The 22648-nt window shown below is 35.4% G+C and overlaps 1 protein-coding gene across 5 annotated transcripts in view; it reads left to right on the top strand.

Annotated features, from left to right (window-relative positions):
• The window catches only part of PPP4R4 (protein phosphatase 4 regulatory subunit 4), a 105287-nt gene that overhangs the window by 14685 nt on the left and 67954 nt on the right, over positions 1-22648 (top strand). For 4 of the 5 annotated variants that reach the window (XM_055304520.1, XM_055304519.1, XM_055304517.1 and 1 more), the window contains exon 3: positions 18338-18440. The exons of the other annotated variant lie outside the window; for it this stretch is intronic. In XM_055304520.1, coding sequence (XP_055160495.1) covers positions 18338-18440 — 103 coding nt within the window. The remainder of the gene's footprint in view (positions 1-18337; positions 18441-22648) is intronic. 5 annotated transcript variants of the gene reach the window in all.

The raw sequence follows: 22648 nt of genomic DNA, 5'->3' as shown, positions 1-22648 counted from the left end.
CTTGGGATTTTCTTTTTTGAAAAGTGTTTAACTAAAAATTCAATTATTTAATAGATATAGGGCTATTTGGGTTGTCTGTTTCTTCTTAAGTGGGTTTTGGTAGTTTTTTTCTTTCAAGTACTTAATTGTATTCCATCTAAGTTATTGAATTTATGGGCATTGAATTCGCTATGCTAGTATTTCCTTTTATTTTATTTTTTAAGATTTTATTTATTTTTTCATGACAGAGAGAGAGGCAGAGACACAGGCAGAGAGAGAAGCAGGCTCCATGCAGGGAGCCCAATGTGGGACTCGATCCCTGGTCTCCAGGATTACACCCCGGGCCGAAGGCAGTGCCAAACTGCTGGGCCACCGGGGCTGCCCTAGTTTTTCTTTTTAATGTTTGTGGGATCTGTACTGATATCCCCTCTTTGATTATCGATATTGATAATTTGTGCTTTCTTTTTTAAACTTTTTTTCTTGTTTACATTTGATGTTTATCAATTTTATTGATCTTTTAAAAGAACCAGCATTTGATTTCATTTTTCTTTTTTTTAAATAAATTTATTTTTTATTGGTGTTCAATTTGTCAACATACAGAATAATACCCAGTGCTCATCCCGTCAAGTGCCCCCCTCAGTGCCCACCAGCCAGTCACCTCCACCCCCCGCCCACCTCCCCTTCCACCACCCCTAGTTCATTTCCCAGAGTTAGGAGTCTTTCATGTTCTGTCTCCCTTTCTGATATCTCCCACATATTTTTTCTCCTTTCCCCTTTATTCCCTTTCACTATTTTTTATATTCCCCAAATGAATGAGACCATATAATGTTTGTCCTTCTCCGATTGACTTATTTCACTCAGCATAATACCCTCCAGTTCCATCCACATCGAAGCAAATGGTGGGTATTTGTCGTTTCTAATGGCTGAGTAATATGTTAATATATATATATATATATATTTTTGTATTGTAATGTTTTCTCTATAAGTTTCATTGATTTTTATTCTGTATTTAACATTTCCTTCATTCTCCTTACTTTGCATTTAGTTTTCCCTTCTTTAATTTCCTAAGGTGGAATCCTACTTTATTGATTTTACTTAAATCTTCTATTGTATTACATGCATTTTAATGCTATGTATTTTCCTCTAGGCACTGCTTTAACTGTATTCCACAAATTTTGATTTTTTTTTATGTCTTCATTGTCATTTAGTTGAAATAAGAAAACTTTCTTTCAGGGGTGTCTGGATGGTTAAGCTTTCATTTCTGACTCTTGATTTCAGCTCAGATCATAATTTCAGGGTGGTGAAATCCAGCCCCATCTCAGGCTCTACACCCTGCCCGCCCGGAGTCTATTTGAGATTCTTTCTCCCTTTCCCTCTGCCCCTCCCCCTACTCTTACATTCTCTCCCCGCTCTCTCTAAGTAAATAAAATGAAAAAAAAAAAAAAAAAAAACCCAGCAAAATGAGGGACACCTGTGTGGTTCAGTAGGTTAAGTGGCTGCCTTTGGTTCAGGTTGTGATCTCAGGGTCCTGGGATCGAGCCCAGCATTGAGCTCCCTGCTCAGCAAGGAGTCTGCTTCTCCTCTCTGCCCCCTTACCCCCAGTCACACCTTTCCTTGTGCTCTTTCTCTCAAATAAATAAATAAAATCTTAAAGAAAACAAACTTTCTTTCAAGACTTCTTTGACTCATGAGTCATTTAGAAGTTTATTAATTCCCACATATTGGAGGATTTTCCAGGTATCTTTTTGTTACTGATTTCTCATTTAGTTCTATTACAGTTTGAGAATGTACTTTGCCTGATTTCTGTGACTATCTCTTCTTTGCCCATAGCAGCTCTGATTTAATTTCTTAGGATTACCTTCTTTGCTTGGTGTATACTCTAGCCACCCTATTCATTAAACATAACAGGTACACATCTACCTTGGATTTTGCTCTTGTTCCTTTTGCTTTTAATATGTTTTCCCCAGAAATCTGCTAGGTCTATTATTTCCTTGACATCTTTATTCATATGTGGATTGCTTGTCCATCTCAGATAAATGGCACCATCATCTGCTCAGAGGTTAAAAACCCGGGAGTGTCCTCAATCTTTCCTGTTCCTCATCTCTGATATTTAAGCAGATTAAGTCTTTCTATTACAAAATATGAATGCTTATAAGGTTTCTGTAGTTTTCTTATATAGGCATTAAAAAGCCCCCACATTTCTTTATTCAAGATGGTTTTTAAATATTGTATTAGCAGAAACCTGCTGAAGGGTCAGAATTCCAATGTTTTAGTCATTTCTTTTGATATATTAGTGGGTAAATAGATGTGACCTCTTATTTTCTTTTTTAGGAAAAACTTTCTTAATGTTCCAAAAAAGTATATATTTTATTAGTTTAGTTCTAGTTTCTTACTTATTATAGGAATATATATGTTTATATGTATATATTTACGTACATATGTAAAATTAGTTAAGACTAATTTTGTTTCTTTTTTTAGGCAACAAGAGCTATACAACTTGCGTTTTTCTTTTAATCCTTGTTGCTAAGAGACAGCACAGCCACTAACCAGCTGTGTGACCTTGGGAACATCATTTGGCATCTCTATTTTGTTAAGTGAGAGAGATGTACTTAGTCATGCTGTTAAGACCTTTTCTTGCACTATGACTATACACTTAATTCAGTGCTCACTGCAGCTATCAGCTAACCTCCATTTCAATATTCCTTCAAAAATATTTACTTATCTGTAGTTTTTTAAAAAAGCTCACAATAGGAGCACCTGGATGGCTTAGTCGATAAAGCATTAGATTCTTGGTTATGGCTCAGGTCATGATCTCAGGGTGCTGAGATCAAGCGTCTGGCTTGGTGCTCAGAGCGGAGTCTGCTTGTCCTTGCCCTCTGTTTCTTTCCCTTCCCCATAAATAAATAAAATCTTTAAAAAACAAAAAAATCCCAGGGTATATGTGTCAGCTATGATTCTTTCGACTTGTATTTTAAAAATATTAAAATGTTCAATATTTTGCATGTTTAAATGTGTGCTTCTCTAAATTCTTTTGTGCAGGTAAATAGTTATAAAAATAGAATGACTTGTTATTTCATCAAATCATTATTTTGTAAAAATCATTACATATTGTGATTTATAAGTCCATTTACTACTTAGTATTTTTATAATTCCCACATAAATAGCACGTGAACCTAGTCTTTTGGACAAGATATTAGAATAATTTAAGTAAGCTATATGTCATTTTTTATTCATATATATGAGTAAATTTACTCATGTATTCCTATTTACTCACTGAATTATGTGGTATAATTAGCAACTGTATTTCCTTCAACACTATATTTCTTTTAAAATAATTAGAGGGCTGGTAATTCATTTATTGCTGGAAGGAATAATAGGAATGTCTAAAATAATTCTTTAAGGGACAGAAGGGAGAAAATTGACTTTATTTCTCTTAAGAAAATATATGCATGAAATTAGTTAATTACTTAAAAATCTTAAAAAAATTAAAAAAAAAAACAAAAGTCTTAAAACAGACTTTAATTTTAAGTAATCTCTGCACTCAACATGGGGCACGAACTTAAAATCCCAAGATCAAGAGTCACATGTTCCACTCACTGAGCTAGCCAGATGCCCCTGAAATTAAATTAAGAGTTATTTAGGAACTCATAAGAAATACCATAGGACCAATAATTTTGTTTTATATAAATTAGATTCTTGCTTTATGGGGATATTGTCCTGACCCTGACTTGAACAACTTCCATATATAGGTGATTTCTTCATTGTCACAATGTGAGCAGGTGAATTATGTTTTCACAGATTTGGAAATCATGTCATGGAGATGGTCACTGCTTCAGTCCCTCTTTAACACACTGCATTCTATCCTATCATTAGCTTTAGAGAAGAGGAAGCTTTTCAAGCAAATTTTGCATATTGATTTTGGGTTCCCGATGAGCTTTTTACATTTTATAATTGACTTTGTTTGTGTTACATTTCTTCTGATTTGGTGCTTCATTTGCAGTGCTAATGAAGTTAATGTATGCAGTGCCACTGTATGTTGTTTGGGACTCTTTCTGGGTCATATTATCCACCCCTAGATTTCAATGACTATCTCCATGACATACTTTCCAAATTTGTGGTGATAGCCTTTGGTTTTGCTCATGAACTTTGGGCCAGATCTGCCTGCTGAGTGTCTACACGAGGATGTCTCTGCTAGAATGGCTTGCTGGCTTTTCAAACTTAGTATGCCCAAAACTGAATTCACCACTTTTTATCTAATTGTGCCTTCCCTAGTCATGGAGCCTGACCATCCTTTCAAATCATCCTGGAGGGAAACCTGGGAATGAGTTTTACTCTTCCTTTTTCCTCCAGTAATTGGTTTTATATCAAGTCCTATTGATTTTATTTCTGCAAGAAGCCATTTCTTCTCTTTCTACTCTAATTCAGACACATAGAATCAGAATGCTTTGTTTTTATTGTTTTCTTTTTTATTTCCAGAGCACAGTGACTGGCAAATCATAAGCGTTCAGTATATCCTTATAAAACGATTGAATGATTCTCATTTAGCATGGAACTTTTGAACATACTGTTCCTTTGACTCTCTTTTTTCATCTATTTCTGCTCATTTTTCAGGTCTCCGCTCTTCAGGGAAGCCCTCCTGTGGCCTCCAAATTAAGTGATGTTCTCAATAGTGCTCTGTACTGTTCCTTGATAGGTCCTTGCACACTTGAGATGATTTAACTGATTGTCATTTAATACTTGTCTTCTCTGACTGTGAACTCTAATCAGGCAAGGGCTGTGTCTGTTACCACCATATCCCTGCCAAGGCTTAGTTCACTGTCCAGTATAGAGTAGGCGCTTAGTCTTTGCTAGCTAACAGGGTCTATGGCCAGGCATAAAGCAGCGTTAGATTATGATGGAAAATCCAGAACCAGTGCCTGGCACCCAACAGGTCCTGATTAAGTACTTCCTGACTTATTAAACATATCAGTCCTCCTGTGTTCTATAGGTCAAGTAATCAGGTCTCTTCCCCTTCCTGTGGTAGCAGTTTATCATCTTTTCTTCCTGTAGGTACCAGGGATTTGGCCTGCTTTTTATCTCTTTTTTACTCTTCTATTTTTCCTCCTGGGTTTCTCTCTTACTGGGTTGGCAGCTATGTAAATGGAATCTTCTTAGCTATCCCTTTTTCCCTGCTTTGTCCTAATATGTCAAAATAGTCTTTAAAAATATTTTTAAAGAGATTTTTACTACTGTGTTAATGGAGAAATGGAAAGACTGATTAAAAAAACCCAAAAAAACAGATTACGGTGTTCCCGGGAATTTTCTGAGTTTGTGTAGTTACTCCTGACCTTATATTTTGCATACCTTTCAACATTTCTGCTGTAGCATATTTATGTAGGGCAGACCTTGGTAATTTTTCCTTTTACTCTTTGCAAAACACTGTGGAACAATGATCTTTTACTGTTTTTTTTTTAATTTTTTTTTTACCACGACCTATAATAAGAAATACATTTAAATTGTGACCTGGCATGTACACACAAGTTTGTGTGTGTGTGTGTGTGTGTGTATAACTAAAACTAAGTTTTAATAATTCTTCTTCTATGTATAATAAGATAATATATCAAAGTTAACATGAAATAGTCTTGATATGGTTAATAATTGCCCCTTAATATGTTCATTCCACACCAGGACAAGTGAGGATAATAATGCTCATCTTGTAAACTGCTTTGAGATTTAATGTGGGGCACGAGGGAGAAAGGGAAGGTGAAAGTAATTCCAAGATGTATACCTGGAGAGTCAGAGGGCTGTTTGTCCCTGTGTTGGTAGACTGAGGGGAAAGGAGCTCACTAGTTGATATATGAAGTTGGAGAGCCACTCAAAAGGAAATGCTCTCTGTATAACTGGTGATACTTGGTTCCATCAAGAGAGGAGTTTGTTCTTCACAATGAACATGCACCTTCTGCATATTTTATTAACGTGGCACCATAATATAGAGTGGAAATTGTCAACTAAAGAATTTATTGTAACATGAATATTACTAAATCATGTGCTAATTTTTCTCTTGCAGTATTGTCAACTTAGACACATTTTTAGACTACCGGTTTAGCTACTTCTTATAATGTGATGTTATCCTGGGTATAGTGGCCCTAGGTTAGGTATGGGCTAGAAGTCATAGGTTGGAGTCCTATCTGGCTCTAATCTTTAGTAGTTGGTTAGCTTTGGGTAAGTTGCATTTTTTTTTTTCTGGGCCTCAGTTTCTTCAATTGCAAAGTATGGATAGAATGTATTACTCTCATATTGTGAACATTAATGTGATTACATGAAGGGTCTTGACTGGTACATTGTAGATCCTTAAATGTTAATTTTTCCTTTACCCTTCCTTTGGTACTATAAAAAAAGTATAATACGTTTCTCTAGGATTCTAAGCATAATGACTAAGCAGGGTAGAATGGTTCCCTAACTATATATAAAGTTGGTACTTTGAAGATTTAACATTATTCAGAATTTGATTTTATAGTACTAACATAGGAAAGTATGCCACATTTGAAAGATGACTGCTCTTGTGGGTTGGTACTCTGTATCTTCTGCTTTAGATTCCTGAGTCATCTTTGTCTTAAAAGAAGGTTTTGTCTTTCTTGGAAGTTTTTATTTTCTGAGGTAATCATTTAATTTATTTTGCTCTAGTCATTAAAATAAACTGTTTAATAATTTACTTGGAATAAAGAAATAATGTCAACGATGTGAAGTTTACTTTTTTGTTGGGAACTCAAAACAAGGCCTCTGGTGTCTGCTTCATTGTTACAAATTCAAACAGCATCAGTAGTTTCTGTGTTATATTTTTGAGTGTGAAATGAGAGCTGCTAGGATTAGGATCACAGACTGTGTATATACAAATCATAGTTTAACAGTAGCAAGCTAGAGCTTTCAGATTAATTTCTCTGGTAGTGACTGATCATGATATGTCCTCATTTTTGCATAACATCTGTTCCTTCCCCTCTCCCTTTCCCCATGGTTTAAGATTCAATAAAAGGTGATGGTTGCTCTGCTAGGAAAAGAGATAGGACTTTTCCCTATACAGTCAGAATTCTTAGTGTCTGCATCTGTCCTCCTCATTAGAGTTTGAGCTCTTTGAAGGTTGAAGCAAGGTGCAAGGATAGAGAAAGGCAGTATTGTCAGTCTCCAGATGTGTTCTAACACTTGGCTCTAGTCTTCTTTGTGGGAAGGGCATGGGTTTCATAAACTAGCACAGATAGCCTCATTTTTGGAGACCCGAGATCATGTTTCTGAAAGTGCTTTGGGCAGTATGATACACTAAGCATTTCTGGTCCTTTTCTTGATTTCCCATGAATTATCATTCTGTTTCCCTCCGGCATCATTGAGGACCAGCTGTTTTTAAAATCATATGTTTTTAGAAGCATTACATAGCATAGTTATACAGTTTTCTCTAGTAATTTTCTATAGCTTAGGAGCAGGAGTAGGATAGAAAGCACAGATGGATGGGTTTGGTATTGGCCAGGTGCACAGGTTGGAAGAGAGGCAGTGTGGTACCTGGGTTTTGGAGTTATACAGTCTGGATAACTCTGTGCAGGCATCTTTCTAAGCTCTACTTTACTTCATCTATAAAATGGAGCTAATAAAAGTGTCTACCTCATAAGATTGTGAGCATTGAGTAATGTGACAGCAAGCAAGGTGCTCATTTAGCATAATACATACAGTGTATCAGATACTATTTTTGTTGTTGTTGCTGTCAAGGAGGAGGAGAATTGAAGGAGGAGGTGATTGAAGAGTGGCTGGAGGAAACAGCCAGGGAGATTCAGGTTGCGGAGAAAGAAAGTAAGGCATTATAGGAGGAGTATTAGAAACTGGAGAGTAAGAAGAAATTGACAGGTTAGAAATGGGATCTGGGTAAAAAAAAATGGATTTAGTGATAGAGAAGTAGATGAGAATTATGGTCAGCAAGTGAGATCACAGGGTTTGAGATTCTAGAGATGAGCATTTCCAGGTAAGGGGAAGATCCAGCTTGTGACAGTGGTTGCTGATGTGAATTAGAGACAAATTCAGTTTAAATCAACAAAATATTTATGGAGCTTTTCCTGTGTGCTAGATATTGCACTAAGCGTTGGGGAATGGAAAATTTGGGCAACACATCACTGGATTAGAAGGGGTCAAGAGCTAGCTATTTGCCATTCACCTGAATGCTGAAGTTACCCATGACAATGGCAGGAGCTCAGGTGACAGGGAAGACTGGAACTTCATTACAGCGGAAAATGCTTGAGTGGATTGACTTGTTTTTCATTGGTTTAAGATATTACTATAAATGGCTCTTTAAAATAGGTGCATCTCCCAATGGGAGTAAAATAATTAGTAACATTAATTTAGAATTTAGAAGATAGCTGTCCTAAATTCATTTATTTAACTAGTCTTTTTTTTTTTTTCCCTTCCTCTTTCCTTTTTAGCCACTAGTGTACATATTAGATGATTAACCCAGTTCTTCTTGGTTTTAGAGGAGTGGCTTGCTGAGTGGGCTTGTGTCCTTTTTGTTTCTGAGTGAGTATCCTTGAAAGGGAACATGTCCCAAAGAATAGCACAACAGAGACAAAAAGGAACAGCACATTTTGTAGCCAGAATGATGGTTCCTTGTGCCTTTAAGCTGAAAGTTGTAGGTTTTGAAGTTTAGGAACCTTACTTTTTTGTTGTTGTTTTTTAAAGTATGACACTGAATCAACATTTATTTTAAAATTACGTATATTTTATCAAATAGCAATAAAATGAATTTATACTGTCGATTTAAATCTGTGCTGATTGTTTTCGGGTTCATGCCAATCAGTGGCACTCACATACTTCCACACGTGTTTGATTTATTTACCCAACAGGAGATAGCAGCAGGGCCATAGCATCCAGGAACTTCACAGGCATGCAGGCTCAGTATCTCACTTTACTGTCTGGCCAGGTCTATCTTGTCCGTGTCTCTCTTGTCTGGGCACAGCCCCTTCCCACATTCCTCCTCCTGCTCTTCTCTGATGTGCATTTGAGATGACATGTTACTATACCCCTGCAAAACTATTTTTGGCCACATTACTGTGAACATTGTTATGGAGAAGAGGAACCCCATTGCCATGACTAACAGCAGTAGCGCACAAATGCATTCAACATCAGATGGACCTTCTGCTTCATTTGGGCAAACTGCTACTGTGCACTTGGCTTGTTTCCCACATGTAGTCTAAAAATGAAGAATTTTGCAGTCTCTTAAAAAATTTTTTTTTTAATTCTTTTTCCATCATGGTGGCTCTCCTACTATTGTCTCCAGACATGCAGCAGCAGTATCACCTGGGGACTTGTTACAAATCAGGTGCTCAGGCCTCACCAAGATCTCCTGAACCTGACTCTTTCAAAGTAGGGCCTCGTTTTAAAGGTGCTCTTGGGGGATTCTGGTACCTGGTAAAGCTGAGAACCAGCACATGGTGGTTACCAGCCTGTGTACCTTTCCTTGAAATCTTGGACTTAATATATTTCTGCTACGCTCAGGGTGTAAGTTGAAACTATGAAATTGTCATTGTTGTAGGTCAACAATTATTGGATGTTGGCAATCTCACATGGTTTCAGCTAATAGTTACTTTGTGTAAACCAGGGTTTGTTAGACATTTTTTGTTGAGTTGTTGGTATTCTTAGTTGTGGACAGCATTGTAGGATGTTTAGCAACATCCCTGGATTCAAACTACTGGATCACAGTAGCGTCTGTGAAGTTGTGATGATCAAAACTGTCTCCAGATGTTGTCATATGTGCCCTGGTGCTCTGTAGGTAGGGGGTCGCTCCCAATTGAGAATCACTAGCTAACCCAGTTGCTTTCCTTTTCTAAGCAATAATAGCCAACGCGGTACCCATAATATATACATTTTTCTCCTTGAGTGGGAGAAGGGCTGGACATAAATTAACTATAGAAATTAAATTTTATGTTTAGTAGAGATTATGGTGATTACAGTTTAGCTTCACTTTTTTTGTATGTTCCTTCATGTCCTGTTTATGGTGATGTTACCAGTAGACTGTTAACTTGGTTCTCTAACATCTTACTGCTGTCAAAGTCTAATGGCATTCTGATTTTGTTTCTGAATAATTTGCTGATTTTGCTGAAGGATTTTTCTTTTTCTATAAAGTCCAGTATTTCTCAGTGTTGGTTATGCTTGATTGATTTTCTCAGGCATATGGTGTGCTCTTTTAAATTCTTTTTAATTTAAAGGAAGTTTTCATTTTATTTTTCTTTTTTAAATACCTCCCTTGCTTTGGATTTTTTTTCTTTGGGGTCTCCTTATTAAAAGTAGGAGCTGGTCTTTTTTCCTTATCTTTTATATTACTTTCTCTTAAATGCTTTGTACTTTCTCTCAAATTTTTAAAATCTTTTTGTTTTAAAATTTTCCTTCTTTTCACCTTTCATTTTTCTTAAAGCATTATTTATTGTATTCATTTACCCTTATGTTCTTTCTAGTTTAGTGGTTTTTGAAATATTTTCTTCATTTCTTTCCTGAGTTCTATCACCTTATTTCTGAGTTTTCATAATTATGATTGATGTGTTTTTTTTTTTTCAATATCTTAAAACGTTTTCTTTCTTTTCCTTTTTTGCTTGGGGAGAAATAGTAGTAGTTACAGTTAGCTGTTTTGTGGGCATGTCTGTCTTTCACTGTCTTTAGGGATATTAGCCCAATCTTTATTCTCTTTTTCTTTTGGTAGCTCTATATGGAGTTAGATTATGATTCTTCTGTGTTTCTCCTTTTTATGTGAAACTAGTTTTATAAACCTTAGAAGGAAGTGTGGTTCAGGGTAGCTTATCTAATTTCAGGATTCTAGAGCTCCTATATATTTATTTCTTTATTTTTACCTCATGTTTAAAATATGATGCTTTACTTTCTGAGGCTTCTGGGTTCTATTTCTCTACATTTATTTGGACCTCGTCTTCTTCCCTTTGTTGTCTTTTGTTTCTATCCTGTTCAGTTCAGATTCTGTTTCCTAGAATTTTTTTTCAGTGTGGGCTTTTGTTCTAGATATTTTGAGAATTCATAGAAGACTGTGATGTAGCTCTTTGAGTTATTAGTATTATGGATGCATTGAACCCATCAGGTATTGGAGTGTACAAAATCATCATAGATTCATAGCTGCTGTCTATACATGCAGGATCTTGGGTTTATGTGGGAAATCTCACCATTTGGTTATGTTGTTGTGCATGAGTTTTTTTATTTTACTCTCCTTGTTGCTCTGTTTTTATGGGAAATTCAGGAAATTTCAAAAACGGAGTCTACTGTTGCCACCTTCCTAGATACCCTTCAACCAGTCTTTCTTTTTGTATTCATTTATTTTTTTTTATCTTATACAGATTTATTGAGGTATTATTGAAATACAGAGAACCTGCATATTTAAAATGCAGTCTGATGAGTTTTGACATACGTATATGCCCATGAAATCCTTACTGTTATCAAGATAATAAACCTGTCAGTCACCCCTGAAACTTTTCTTATGCATCTTGGCAATCCTAACTTCATTTTTTTTCTTCTTCTCCAGGCAATGGCTGATCTGCTGTTACTGTAGTGAATTGTGCATTGCCTGTAAATTTAGATGAATGGACCCATACAGTAGTATGGCTTCTTTCACTCAGCACACTAATTTTGAAATTCGTCCACGTTGTTGTATATCAATAGTTCATTCCTTTTTATTGCTGATAGTATTCTGCTGTATAAATATATCAGAACTTGGTTATCTACCCACCTGTTAGTGAACATTTGGGTTGTTTCAGTTTTTGTCTATTACAAAACTATGATAAATATTAATGTTCAGGTGTTTCTGTGAACATAGGCTTTTGTTTCTTTTCAGTGAATATCTAAGAGTGGAATTTCTAGGTTGTTTGGTACGTGTGTTTGTAAGCTTTTAAGAGATTGTCAGACTTTTAAAAAATATGTACCATTTTCTATTTCCATCAGTAGTATGTGAGAGTGTCTTCTCTTCCTTGCCAACATTTGGTTTGTTCAGTCTATAAATTCAGTCATTCCTAGTGGATGTGTAGCAGTTATCTTATTGTAGGTAAATTTGAATTTACCTAGTGGTTAATTTTGTTTTTTGTTTTTTTTCCTAGTGGTTAATTTTGTTGAGCATCTTTTTCATGTGTTTGTTTGCCATTTGTATATTTTCTTTGAAGTATTGAAATCTTTTGTCCATTTTTATTGGATTTTCTTATTATTTAGTTTGAGTGCTTTATATATTCTAGATATAAGTTGTGTGTTGAGTATATATCTTGCAAATATTTTATGCCAGTCTAGCTTGCCTTTTTGTTTTTGTAGCAGTGCCTTTGGAAAGCAAATATTTTATAATTTTTTAAATATGCTCATCACAAGTACCCTCCTTAATACCCAGCAAATGTTTTTAGTTTTGATGAGGTTCTTTTTGTTATATTTTTTTCTTTTATAATTTATGTTTTTGTGTCCTATTTAAGAAATATTTGTCAAACCCAGGTCACTGAGATTTTCTGCTAAGTCTTCCTTTGGAAATTTTATAGTATTGGCTCTTACGTTCAAGTCTGTAATCCACTTTGAGTTAATTTTTTGTATATGCTTCAGCCTGGGGAGAGGTTTATTATGTTTTGCATATGGCTATCCATTTGTTCCAACATCATTTGTTTAAAAGATGATCATTTCCTCATTGAATTGTCTTGTCACCTTTGTCAAAAATCAATCATGTATTTATGTTTGAGTCTATGTCCTGGACACTCAGTTCTTTTCTACTGATCTACAGGATTATCTTTGTACCGGTGCCGAACTATCTTTTTTATTGTAGCTTTATAATAAGTTGTGAAATAAGATAGTATTAGCTCTACTATTACCTTGTTTGTATTTAAATTTGTTTTGGCTATTCTAGATCTTTTGCATTTCCATATAAATTTTATTTTTGCTGTAGACAATTATGTTGTCTGTGAATAAAGCCGATTTGACTTTTTTCTTTGCAATCCATAAGCCTTTAATTTCTTTTTATTGCTTATTGCCCTAGCTCAGACCAAACCTCTAACACAGTGTTGAATAGAAGTGGTAATGAAGAAAAAAGAACATCTTTTTCTTGTTACTGATTAGGGAGAAAGCATCATTCTTTTACCATGAAATACAAAGGAAATTGTAAGTTTTTCATAGGAGCCCTTTTATGAAGGGCATTCTTTATCTAGGAATTTTTGGTTTGATGACAGTTTTAAATCATGAATGAATGCTAAATTTGTCAGATTTCTACATCTGTTGGAGATGCTAATATGCTTTTTTTAAAAAATTCTGTCGATTTTTTAAAATGAAACTTTTTGAGATAATTATAGATTCACATATAGTAGTAAGAAATAATAGAGATATCCACATATACTGTTTAGCTAATTTCTCTCTATAGTAACATCTTGAAAAACTATAGTACAATATTACAACCAGAATATTGATACAATCAAGATAAGTAAGATTTCTGTCACTGCCTACTCATATTCATATCCCTCCTACTCTACACCTACCTATCTTCTTATAACAAACCCTGGAAACCACTAATCTGGTTCTCCATTTGTATAACTTGTTTCTGCAAGAATTCTAGTTACTTTGCCTTTCCATATAAATTTTAGAAAAATCTTGTCTGGGTCTCCCAAAATTCTTGTTTAGATTTTTGATATGAATTGTGTTAAATGTAATTTTTGTATTTCATTTTTCAAGTAGTATTGTATTTGTAATTTCAATGTTAATTGTATTCAATTTGGTCAAATGTTTTTTTCTGCATTGATTGATATGATCAAGGATATTTTTCTTCTTTAACTTGTTAATATGATGGATTACACCGATTCTGAATAATGAACCAGCCTCCCATCCCTGGAGTAAACCCCATTTGATCATGGTGTGTAACTTTTCCTTTTACAAATCGTTGTATTTTACTTGCTAATATTTTGTTAAGAATTTTTGCATCTGGGACACTTGGGTGGCTCAGCAGTTGAAGCAGCTGCCTTTGCTCAGGGCATGATCCCGGGATCCCGCAATGGGCTCCCTACGGGGAGCCTGCTTCTCCCTCTGCCTATGTCGCTGCCTCTCTCTCTGTGTCTCATCAATAAATAAACAAATCTTTAAAAAAAGAATTTTTGCATCTGTGTATGAAGAATATTTCTCTGTAGTTTTTCTTTTTGGTCTTTGCCTGGTTTTGGTATTTCTGTAGTAATAGGTTCATAAAATAATTTAGGAAGTGTTTCCTCCTCTTCTGTTTTCTGAAAAAGATTGTGTAGAATGGTGCTAATTCTTCCTTAAGTGTTTAGTAGAATTTTCCAGTGAAATTATCTGGACCTGGAGATTTCCTTAGGGAGTTTTGACATAAGAATTCAGTGTCCTTATTGGTTGTAGGACTATTCAAATGATCTATTTCATATTGGGTGAGTTATGATGGTTTGTGTGTGTGTGTGTGTGTGTGTGTGTGTGTGTGTGTGTTTTAAAGGAACTGGTCCATTTGGTCTAAGTTGTCAAATTTATGTGTTGAATTATTTGTAGCAATCTCTTATTAATTTTTTGGTGTCTGTAAGGTTTGTGGTGATACCTGTTCCAACCTTGATATTGATAATTTGTGTCTTTTCTCATTTTTAATTTGCCAGTCTTACTAGAATGTAGTCAATTTTATTGATCCTTTATTCCTTTTTTTTTCTTGATAGAGAGCATGAATGGTGGGGGAGAGAAAATCTTTTTAAATTTAATTTAATTTATTTTTATTTTTATTTATCTATGATAGTCACACACAGAGAGAGAGAGGCAGAGACATAGGCAGAGGGAGAAGCAGGCCCCATGCACCGGGAGCCCGACGTGGGACTTGATCCCGGGTCTCCATGATCGCGCCCTGGGCCAAAGGCAGGCGCCAAACCGCTGCGCCACCCAGGGATCCCGGGGGAGAGAAAATCTTAAGCAGGCTCCATTCCCAGTATTGGAACCTGATATAGGGCTTGATCTCATGACCCTGAGATCATGACCTGAGCTAAATTCAAGAGTCAGATGCCTAACTGATGAGCCATCCAGGTGCCTTGATTTTATTGATCCTTTAGAAGGATGAAGTTTTTGTTTAATTTGCTTTCTGTATTTATGTCATTACTTTTTCTGTTTACTATTTCCTCCTGTTTGTATTGTGATTCCTTTGTTCTTCTAGGTTCTCATGGTAGAAATTATTGTAGATTTTTCCTGTTTTCTAATTTATGCATTTATCATTATAAATTTCCCTCTATGCGCTGCTTTGACTGTGTCCACAAATTTTGATACATTGTACTTTCATTTTCATTCAGGTAGATCTATTTTTTTTATTTTCCTGGGACTCCTTCATTGGCCCATATATCATGTAGAAGTGTGTTAGTTTCCAAGAATTTTAGATTTTTAAATGATCTATTATTGATTTCTGGTTTGATTCCATTGTAGTCAGAGAAGAATATGTATGATTTCAATTTTTGGCAACATATGTAGTAAAATATGAGACAGCATGAGAGACAGAGCATGAGCAAGAGGAGGGGCAGAGGGCAGGGAGAAGCAGACTCCCCACTGAGAGGGAGCCCACCACAGTGCTGGATCCCAGGACTCTGAGATCATGACTTGAGCCAAAGGCAGGTGCTTAATTGGCTGAGCCACCCAGGCACTTCTTGATTTCAAGTTTTAAATATTTGTTGTGGCTTGGGATGTGGTCTTTCTAGACCTATTATCCTTTGGGCACTTGAATGTGCAATCGGTTGTTGGACAGGGTGTTCTAAAAATATCAGATCTTGTTAGCTGATGCTGTTGTTGAGTTCTCTTGTGTCCATGATAATTTTGTTTCCTTGTTTGATCAGTTGTTGAGAGAGGGTTATGGAAATGTCCATCTACCTGTGTATGTGTCTATTTCTCCTTTTGGTTATATAGGCTTTTGTTTCACATATTTTGCAACTCTGGTGTACACACATTTAGGATTGCTGTGTCTTCCTGGTAGATGGTCTCTCTTATCATTATATGATAATGTTTCTGGTGATTTTCTTTCCTCTGAGGTTTACTTTATCTGTATAAACTAGCCATTCCTACTTTCTTTTGATTTGTGTTTCTGTGCTTTATTTTCAATCTGCTGCTATTATTCTATTCACGATTAGTTTCCTGTAGGCTGCATTTAGTTGAGTCATATTTTAAAATCCACTATGCCAATTCCTGTCCTTTAATTGATGTATTTAGACTATTTACATTTTATGTAATTAATGCTATTTAAAAAATTAATGCTATTTTAGACTTAAATGTGCCATTTACTTTTTGTTTTCTGTTTGTTTTTATGTTCCTTCAATGCAGCGTTTTGTCTTCAGATCTATTAGATTTCTAATACCATATTGTTTTTTGCTTAATTTCAAAGTTAGTGAACAAAATTCACCAGTGTTCTGTGCAATATTAAATATTCCTGACATCGGTTCATTTCATGAGTCATCCATTCATGCATCCTTTTAAGAGACACTTACTGTATCTCTGCTCTGGGCCAGGAGTTGTCTTATGACACATTACTTTCTCAGATGTTTTTCTTCTCCTTTCTCAGATATTTCTCTTCTGTCCCAGTTCTTTAGTGGCGTGTTTCCTGTGGCTGCCATAGGAAATCACCACTACCTGGATGGCCTAAAACAACAGAAATTTATTCCCTCATGGGTTTGGAGGCAAGAAGTCTGAAATCGGTATCACAAAGTCTAAATGAAGGTGACAGCAGGACTCTAAGGGGGAATCTGTTCTCTGCCTCCTCAAACTTCTGGTGGTTGTTGGCATTCCTTGATTAGTAGCAGCATTGTTCCCATCTCTGCTCTGTGATCAGATTCCCTTCTCCTGTTCAGCCTGTCTTCTTCTCTGAGTGTGTCTTTTAAGGACACTTGGTATTGGGTGTATAGCCTACTTGAATAATCCAGGACGATTTCTTGGTCTCAAGATTCTTTTTCAAATTAAGATAACATTCATAGGTTCCAGGATTAGGATGCAGATGAATTTTATGGAGGGCCAACATTTGACCCACTGGAAGTACAGTTGACTGTTGAACAACATGGATTTGAACTGTGCATGTTGGCTTACATGCAAATTTTTTCGGTAAATACACGACAGTATTGTAGATGTATTTTTCTCTTATGAATTTATTCATAACATTATCTCTAACTTGCTTTATTTGTAAGATTATAGTATATGATATGTATACAAAATATGTGTTAATTGACTATTTAGGTTATCAGTAAGGCTTCTGGCCAGCAGTAGTTATGTTTTGGGGAAGTTGAAAGTTATATGCAGATTTTGGACTGTATAGGGGGATGGCACCCCTAACTTCCATGTTGTTCAAGGGTCATCTAGAGTATATGTAACTTTAATTTCCCTTTTTGATCTTCTTCCCATCTTGGCATGGGTCCCTTCTTTTACTCTCTTCTCATTTCTCTTTTTGGTTTTGTCGTCTTAAGTATTCACTTGGAGAGAGTCAAGGATGTGAAACAATTGTACTGGCCTATATTTCACTGCCATATTGCAATGGGAAAAAGCCTTTCTTCACAACGGGCAGCTCCATTTAGAATCAGAATATACTTCTTATTAACGGAACTTATTAAACTAAAGCCAATAAATGTAGTACTTTAAGAAATTATTTTTTTAATGTATGTTGCAAGTATGTGCACATGTCACTTGACTAATGCCTTAAGAACAAAGACTTTTCTGTGTGGAAGTAGTTTCTCAGAGGAGTCCAAACACCTTTTCCAAGGTACTTAGGCCCCTAGAGTGTCACTGAGATTATTTTGGGAAAGCCTTAGTGACCTAATGAATGTTATATCAAAAAGGTACTGAATAAATATACCTCACTGACCTTTAAGGATAATGAATATATCTTTAAGAAATTTCTGGCAACTTTAGAGTCTAAGTGCAACAGTGATTTCGTTGTACTAGAAGAAAGTTGTGTGATTCTGTGGTAGTCGATTATGTTGCTGTGTGTGCTGTTGCCATAGTTATTAATATTTTACCATAATGAACCTTTACAACATCTCTATATGTTTTTTGTAAAGTACAGTAAGTTGGCAGATCACAGGAAAAAATGAGGTAGAGTTTTAAAGGAAGTGTTTAAAAATCTCATCAAGACTTTCTGGACTTAAGACATGTATGTAGAGAATCTGGTTTTAGCATAAGCATAATTAATATCTTCATGCCTTTGTTACAAGATTTACTTGATGAAATTTCAGGTCTGGTTTTATTTTTATATCTAAATGATGTGTTTAAGGTTTAAAACTTTGTCAGATGTCTGTGTATTTATTATTAAAAGCAGATCAATCCCTGCTTTTTATATATAGTCGTGGGCTAGGCCCTCGGCTTGTAATCACGAATCTTAAATCTGTGTTTTCTCTGTAAGTGCTGGCCAAGATGTCCAAGGAACGAGTGTGATTGCAAACCTTCCATTCCTCATGCGGCAGAACCCTGCTGAGACGCTTCGGAGAGTCTTGCCAAAAGTCAGAGTAAGTTGGTGCCAAGTAAGATTCGCATTTACCATTTTTCCAGTAGCGTGTTGCCATGGTCAGGAGGAGGTTTCAGAGTTTTGGATGGCTGATATTTTGTGCTTAATTGTGGAGCGAAGGAAGTATTATGATACATATTTTGAATCATAATGAAAATATTTAGGAAAATTAGCTGATGAAAATGGGAAAAATCCAGATCTCAAGTTGTGAATGTTTCTTTAGTTGTATTCTCATGAGAGATATTTTATTTTCTTCAAAAAGACTGTTTATTTCAGAGAGGGGGGCTGTGGATTTGCGTGGCGGGGGTAGGGACAGAGAGAGAGGGAAAGAGAATCTCAGGCAGACTCTGTGCCAAGCATGGAGCCCAACATGGGGCTTGATCTTACCCTGAGGTAAGATCATGGACCCTGAGGCCAAGACCTGAACCTAAACCAAGAGTCAGAATGCTTGACTGACTGTACTACCCAGGTGCCCCGAGATGTTTTATTTAAAAGTTAGCTTCTCAGTTGCTCAAAACAAAATCATAATTAGTCTTAAATCATAGCTATCTTATTTGGTATTCTGTTGACTTAAATTTATATTAATAGTATTTCTACAACACTGATAATGAAATTTAAGTAATATTACTAATAATCACCCTCTGGTAACTTCTAGAGAATCACTGAAATAAAGAGTGAATTGCGGCCATCACAGTTTTAGTTTTATATTTACTTATCGCGTCCTAAATTCTTTCAGAATTAGTTTTCTTGCTTTAAACGGAAATCTTTGATTTATTAGAACATTCTTTTCTCTGGCTATTTAATATTACTGATTATTAATATATAATATTAAATTTTTGATAGTACTTGTTATTTATCTGTGGCTGTGTGCAAAATGGTGTTCTTGTTTGTAAGAACCTGAGTGAGCAAAACAGATAACAGCCTGTGTGTCCTTAGGGAGCTCTACCTGCTATTTAGGGCCAGGGAGGTTATATACTAATGGGGACTATGTTTGTTGATAGGGAATTTTGTATATTTTGCTTTGGCTTTCTGGTTGGTTATAGCTTATTTGTAATTTTTTATTAACTTATATGCATTTAAAATATTATAATTATTAATGTGTTCTTGAGTTTCATTTTGAGGCCTCTGTAACATGGTTCTAGTTGCTGTGATTTAGGTCAAGGATATAGCATGTAGGCATTGTGAGTGTTGTGGTTTTTTTTTTTTTTTTCTAGTTACAATGTTGAAATGAGAAAATGTTTATTTTGGATTTGCATGTGATTCAAAAGTGAATCAAGGTTTTTCATAGCTATTTCCCCCAGAATCATGCCATAATTTCAATGGAATTAAGTTTACACCATCCAGGTTTAATTTCATGTTCATTTTCAGTGATAGTAACTGGCTTAAGCTTCTTAGCATGAGACCTGGAAGTGCTAGTTAAATGATAGTAGAAGGGAACAAGTGGGTAGGCCCCCTTGACAAGGAAATAGTGTAGATAAGTGAATTCGATGTAAAGCTAAAGACATAAAGCTTGCTATAACTCTGTGTTGAGCAGGCGAAATCTGGTCCATGGACAGCATACTGAGCAGCCACGGTTTCTTAAAGCAAGAATAAAAGATGAAGGGTGGAGAATAGTGGCTTTCAGAGGTTTCTAAGTTATTTTGAAAAAATCCTTTTGTTAATGAGTTCACAATAAAGTCAGTTAAGTAATAACTCCTGAAAAATCTTAATTTCATGGGAACGGTATAAAGAATATTTTACATTCATATATGTGGCATATTTATACAGAGAATCAAATGTATATGCTAAAACTATATAACTGAGTTATAGAAGATAAGGTTTTAATAAGCTTTTAAGGTAACTAAAGTTAATCCATAATATAGAAGGTTAACTGAATAAACGGATATAAAGAAAACGTATACTAATGGATATGTGCTAAGAAAGCATTTACTTAGTGCTGAAAGATTTTATTCATTTCTCTAGTTAATCAACAAATAGCCATTTATTTACGATTCTCATTTATCCTGTCTTGTCCCAAAAAACATACCAAAAGGGTAGAAGATAGTCCCAGATTAGATTCCATGTCAGGATGGCCTAAAGACTATGGAAAACAAAGAACAATCATAGGAGAATATTTACTTGTGTGATTCTGACTTTGTGTGAAGATAGTAAAGAACTAAGTATTGAAAAGACTTTGTGGGGCAATAATAGTAACTTTTATAGAGGGTTTAGTATATAATGCAGGCGATTAAGCATTTAAGCAACTCCATTTCAAGTTATAAAACCTGTATTATGTGCAAACCGTTTTTTAGTCACCATATTCAGATATTGTTAAGATTTATTGGTACTCATCGTTAGCATCTTCTTCAGTTCTACCTTGCTTCTGCCAAGTGGTTACATTTCAAATGATAAAACTGTGACAGAAATCACACATAGCCAGCCACTTTATTCTCTTTTGCCATGGCCATAACTCCTTTGTTGATTTTATAAAAAAAAATAATCTTGTATCCCAATGTGAGCATTTAGAAATAATGGTATCTCATTCATTCACAAATATTGACTGAGTACCTCCCATGTGCTGGACACTGTTGTAAGCACTGAGAAAACAGAGGTGAAGAAAAGAGAGAACTTGCCCTCAAGGAAGGTACAGTCCAGAGTGGGGGGAAACAGACATTAAACAAGTAACTGTGAAGAACAGGATAAACAGACAGGATTGCCTGCTGTGCACTGGGAGGTCAAGGAAAGCCTCATTGAGGAGCTCAAAACCAAAGGCAGGAGGAAGCAGCCATTTGAAGAGTCAAGAATGAATGGTCCAGGCAGAGGAAGTAGCAGATAGCCCTAAGATGAGAAAGCTGGTTGGAATTGGAAGAGACACAGGTGGTTGAGATGCAGTGGGCAGGGGTGGGATATAACTTAAAAAGAGGTTAGAGAGACGGTCAGTGAGAGAGTGCGCAAGAAGTGTTCTTTCTTAGGACAGCAGAAAGCCATTGAGCAGAACAGTGGCCTATCCCATTTACATTTTATGATTATCATTTTGATAATTATGTGGTGAATGGCTTGGAGTGGGAGAATTAGGAAAGTACAGCACTAGTCCTTGTGATATGTGAAGGTGGCTTGGATTGGGCCAGCTAGCTGGGACAGAGGGGAGTAGTGGCTGTATTTGAGATATAATTACTGAGGTAAAATAAACAGAACTTCCTCGTGAATTGGATGTAAGAAGTAGGAGATACCTTCCACATTTCTGGCTTGAGCACCTGTATGGTTCTGAGTGTCTTTGCTGGATATTTATTAAGTCCACGGGGAGCAATAGTTTGCATACTTACTAACACTGGTCTTCTATGAATGATTTACTTGTAGAGAATTTAAAGATGCAAACAATAAATATTTTGTATAAGAAGCTAATCATTCCCAAAATTGTTAGCACATTCACAGCAATAGGATAAGCAGCTTTTAGAGCTCACCCTTTGCTTTATCTTAAGAGCATCATATGCAGTGATGGGGAAGCTCTTTCTGGCCTTATGTAGTATAAAACGTCACCAATGATATTTTTATTGATTTTTTTCTTGTTGTATTGCATTTACATTTTATCCTTATAATAATATATTAACTGAACAATGTTTTTTAAAATAGGTTGCTATTTTCACTGTCTTAGAGATGAAGGAATTTAAAGTTAAAAATGGCAGAAACAAAGTCAGGATTAGAATTGAGCTAATCCATAGTATTTTTACAATTCACTTTGTAAATTTTATCCGAAGTGTACAATGAATGATAATGCTATCAGGTCACTCATCTCAAGGTTAAGTTTAAATAAGATTCCAGAAAGGAAATATTTTGACCTCCAACTTAAATTTCTTAGATTGGAGATACTTTTAAATATAGTTGTTATAATGTATTCATGTTCTATGATTTAATCATACAGTATTTTTTGAAAAAGAAATAACTTTTTTCTATAGTCTATTGATTAAGTTTGAATTCTTTTCCACAATATAATCAATCAGGATCTTAGATGTTGGATTTCAATATTTGACTTGAATATCTCGTTATCAGGAAGGGAAAGAATTTGACTATCAAGATACATTTCTAAAATACTATGGTCCTTTATAAAATTTGAAGTGGTAGTTATATAATTATACCATGTAACATTAATGACTCCTTTTATAATGAATTGCAAAAAATGTCTCTGCCTGTTGAATTATTGAATTCTTTTAATTGTTTTTATACTTATTTTGG

This window comes from Nyctereutes procyonoides, unplaced genomic scaffold, assembly GCF_905146905.1.
Source record: "Nyctereutes procyonoides isolate TBG_1078 unplaced genomic scaffold, NYPRO_anot_genome, whole genome shotgun sequence".
Classification (NCBI taxonomy): Eukaryota; Metazoa; Chordata; class Mammalia; order Carnivora; family Canidae; genus Nyctereutes; species Nyctereutes procyonoides.
The sequence above is the reverse complement of the archived record's forward strand: the minus strand, read 5'-3'. Positions and strand labels throughout refer to the sequence as shown.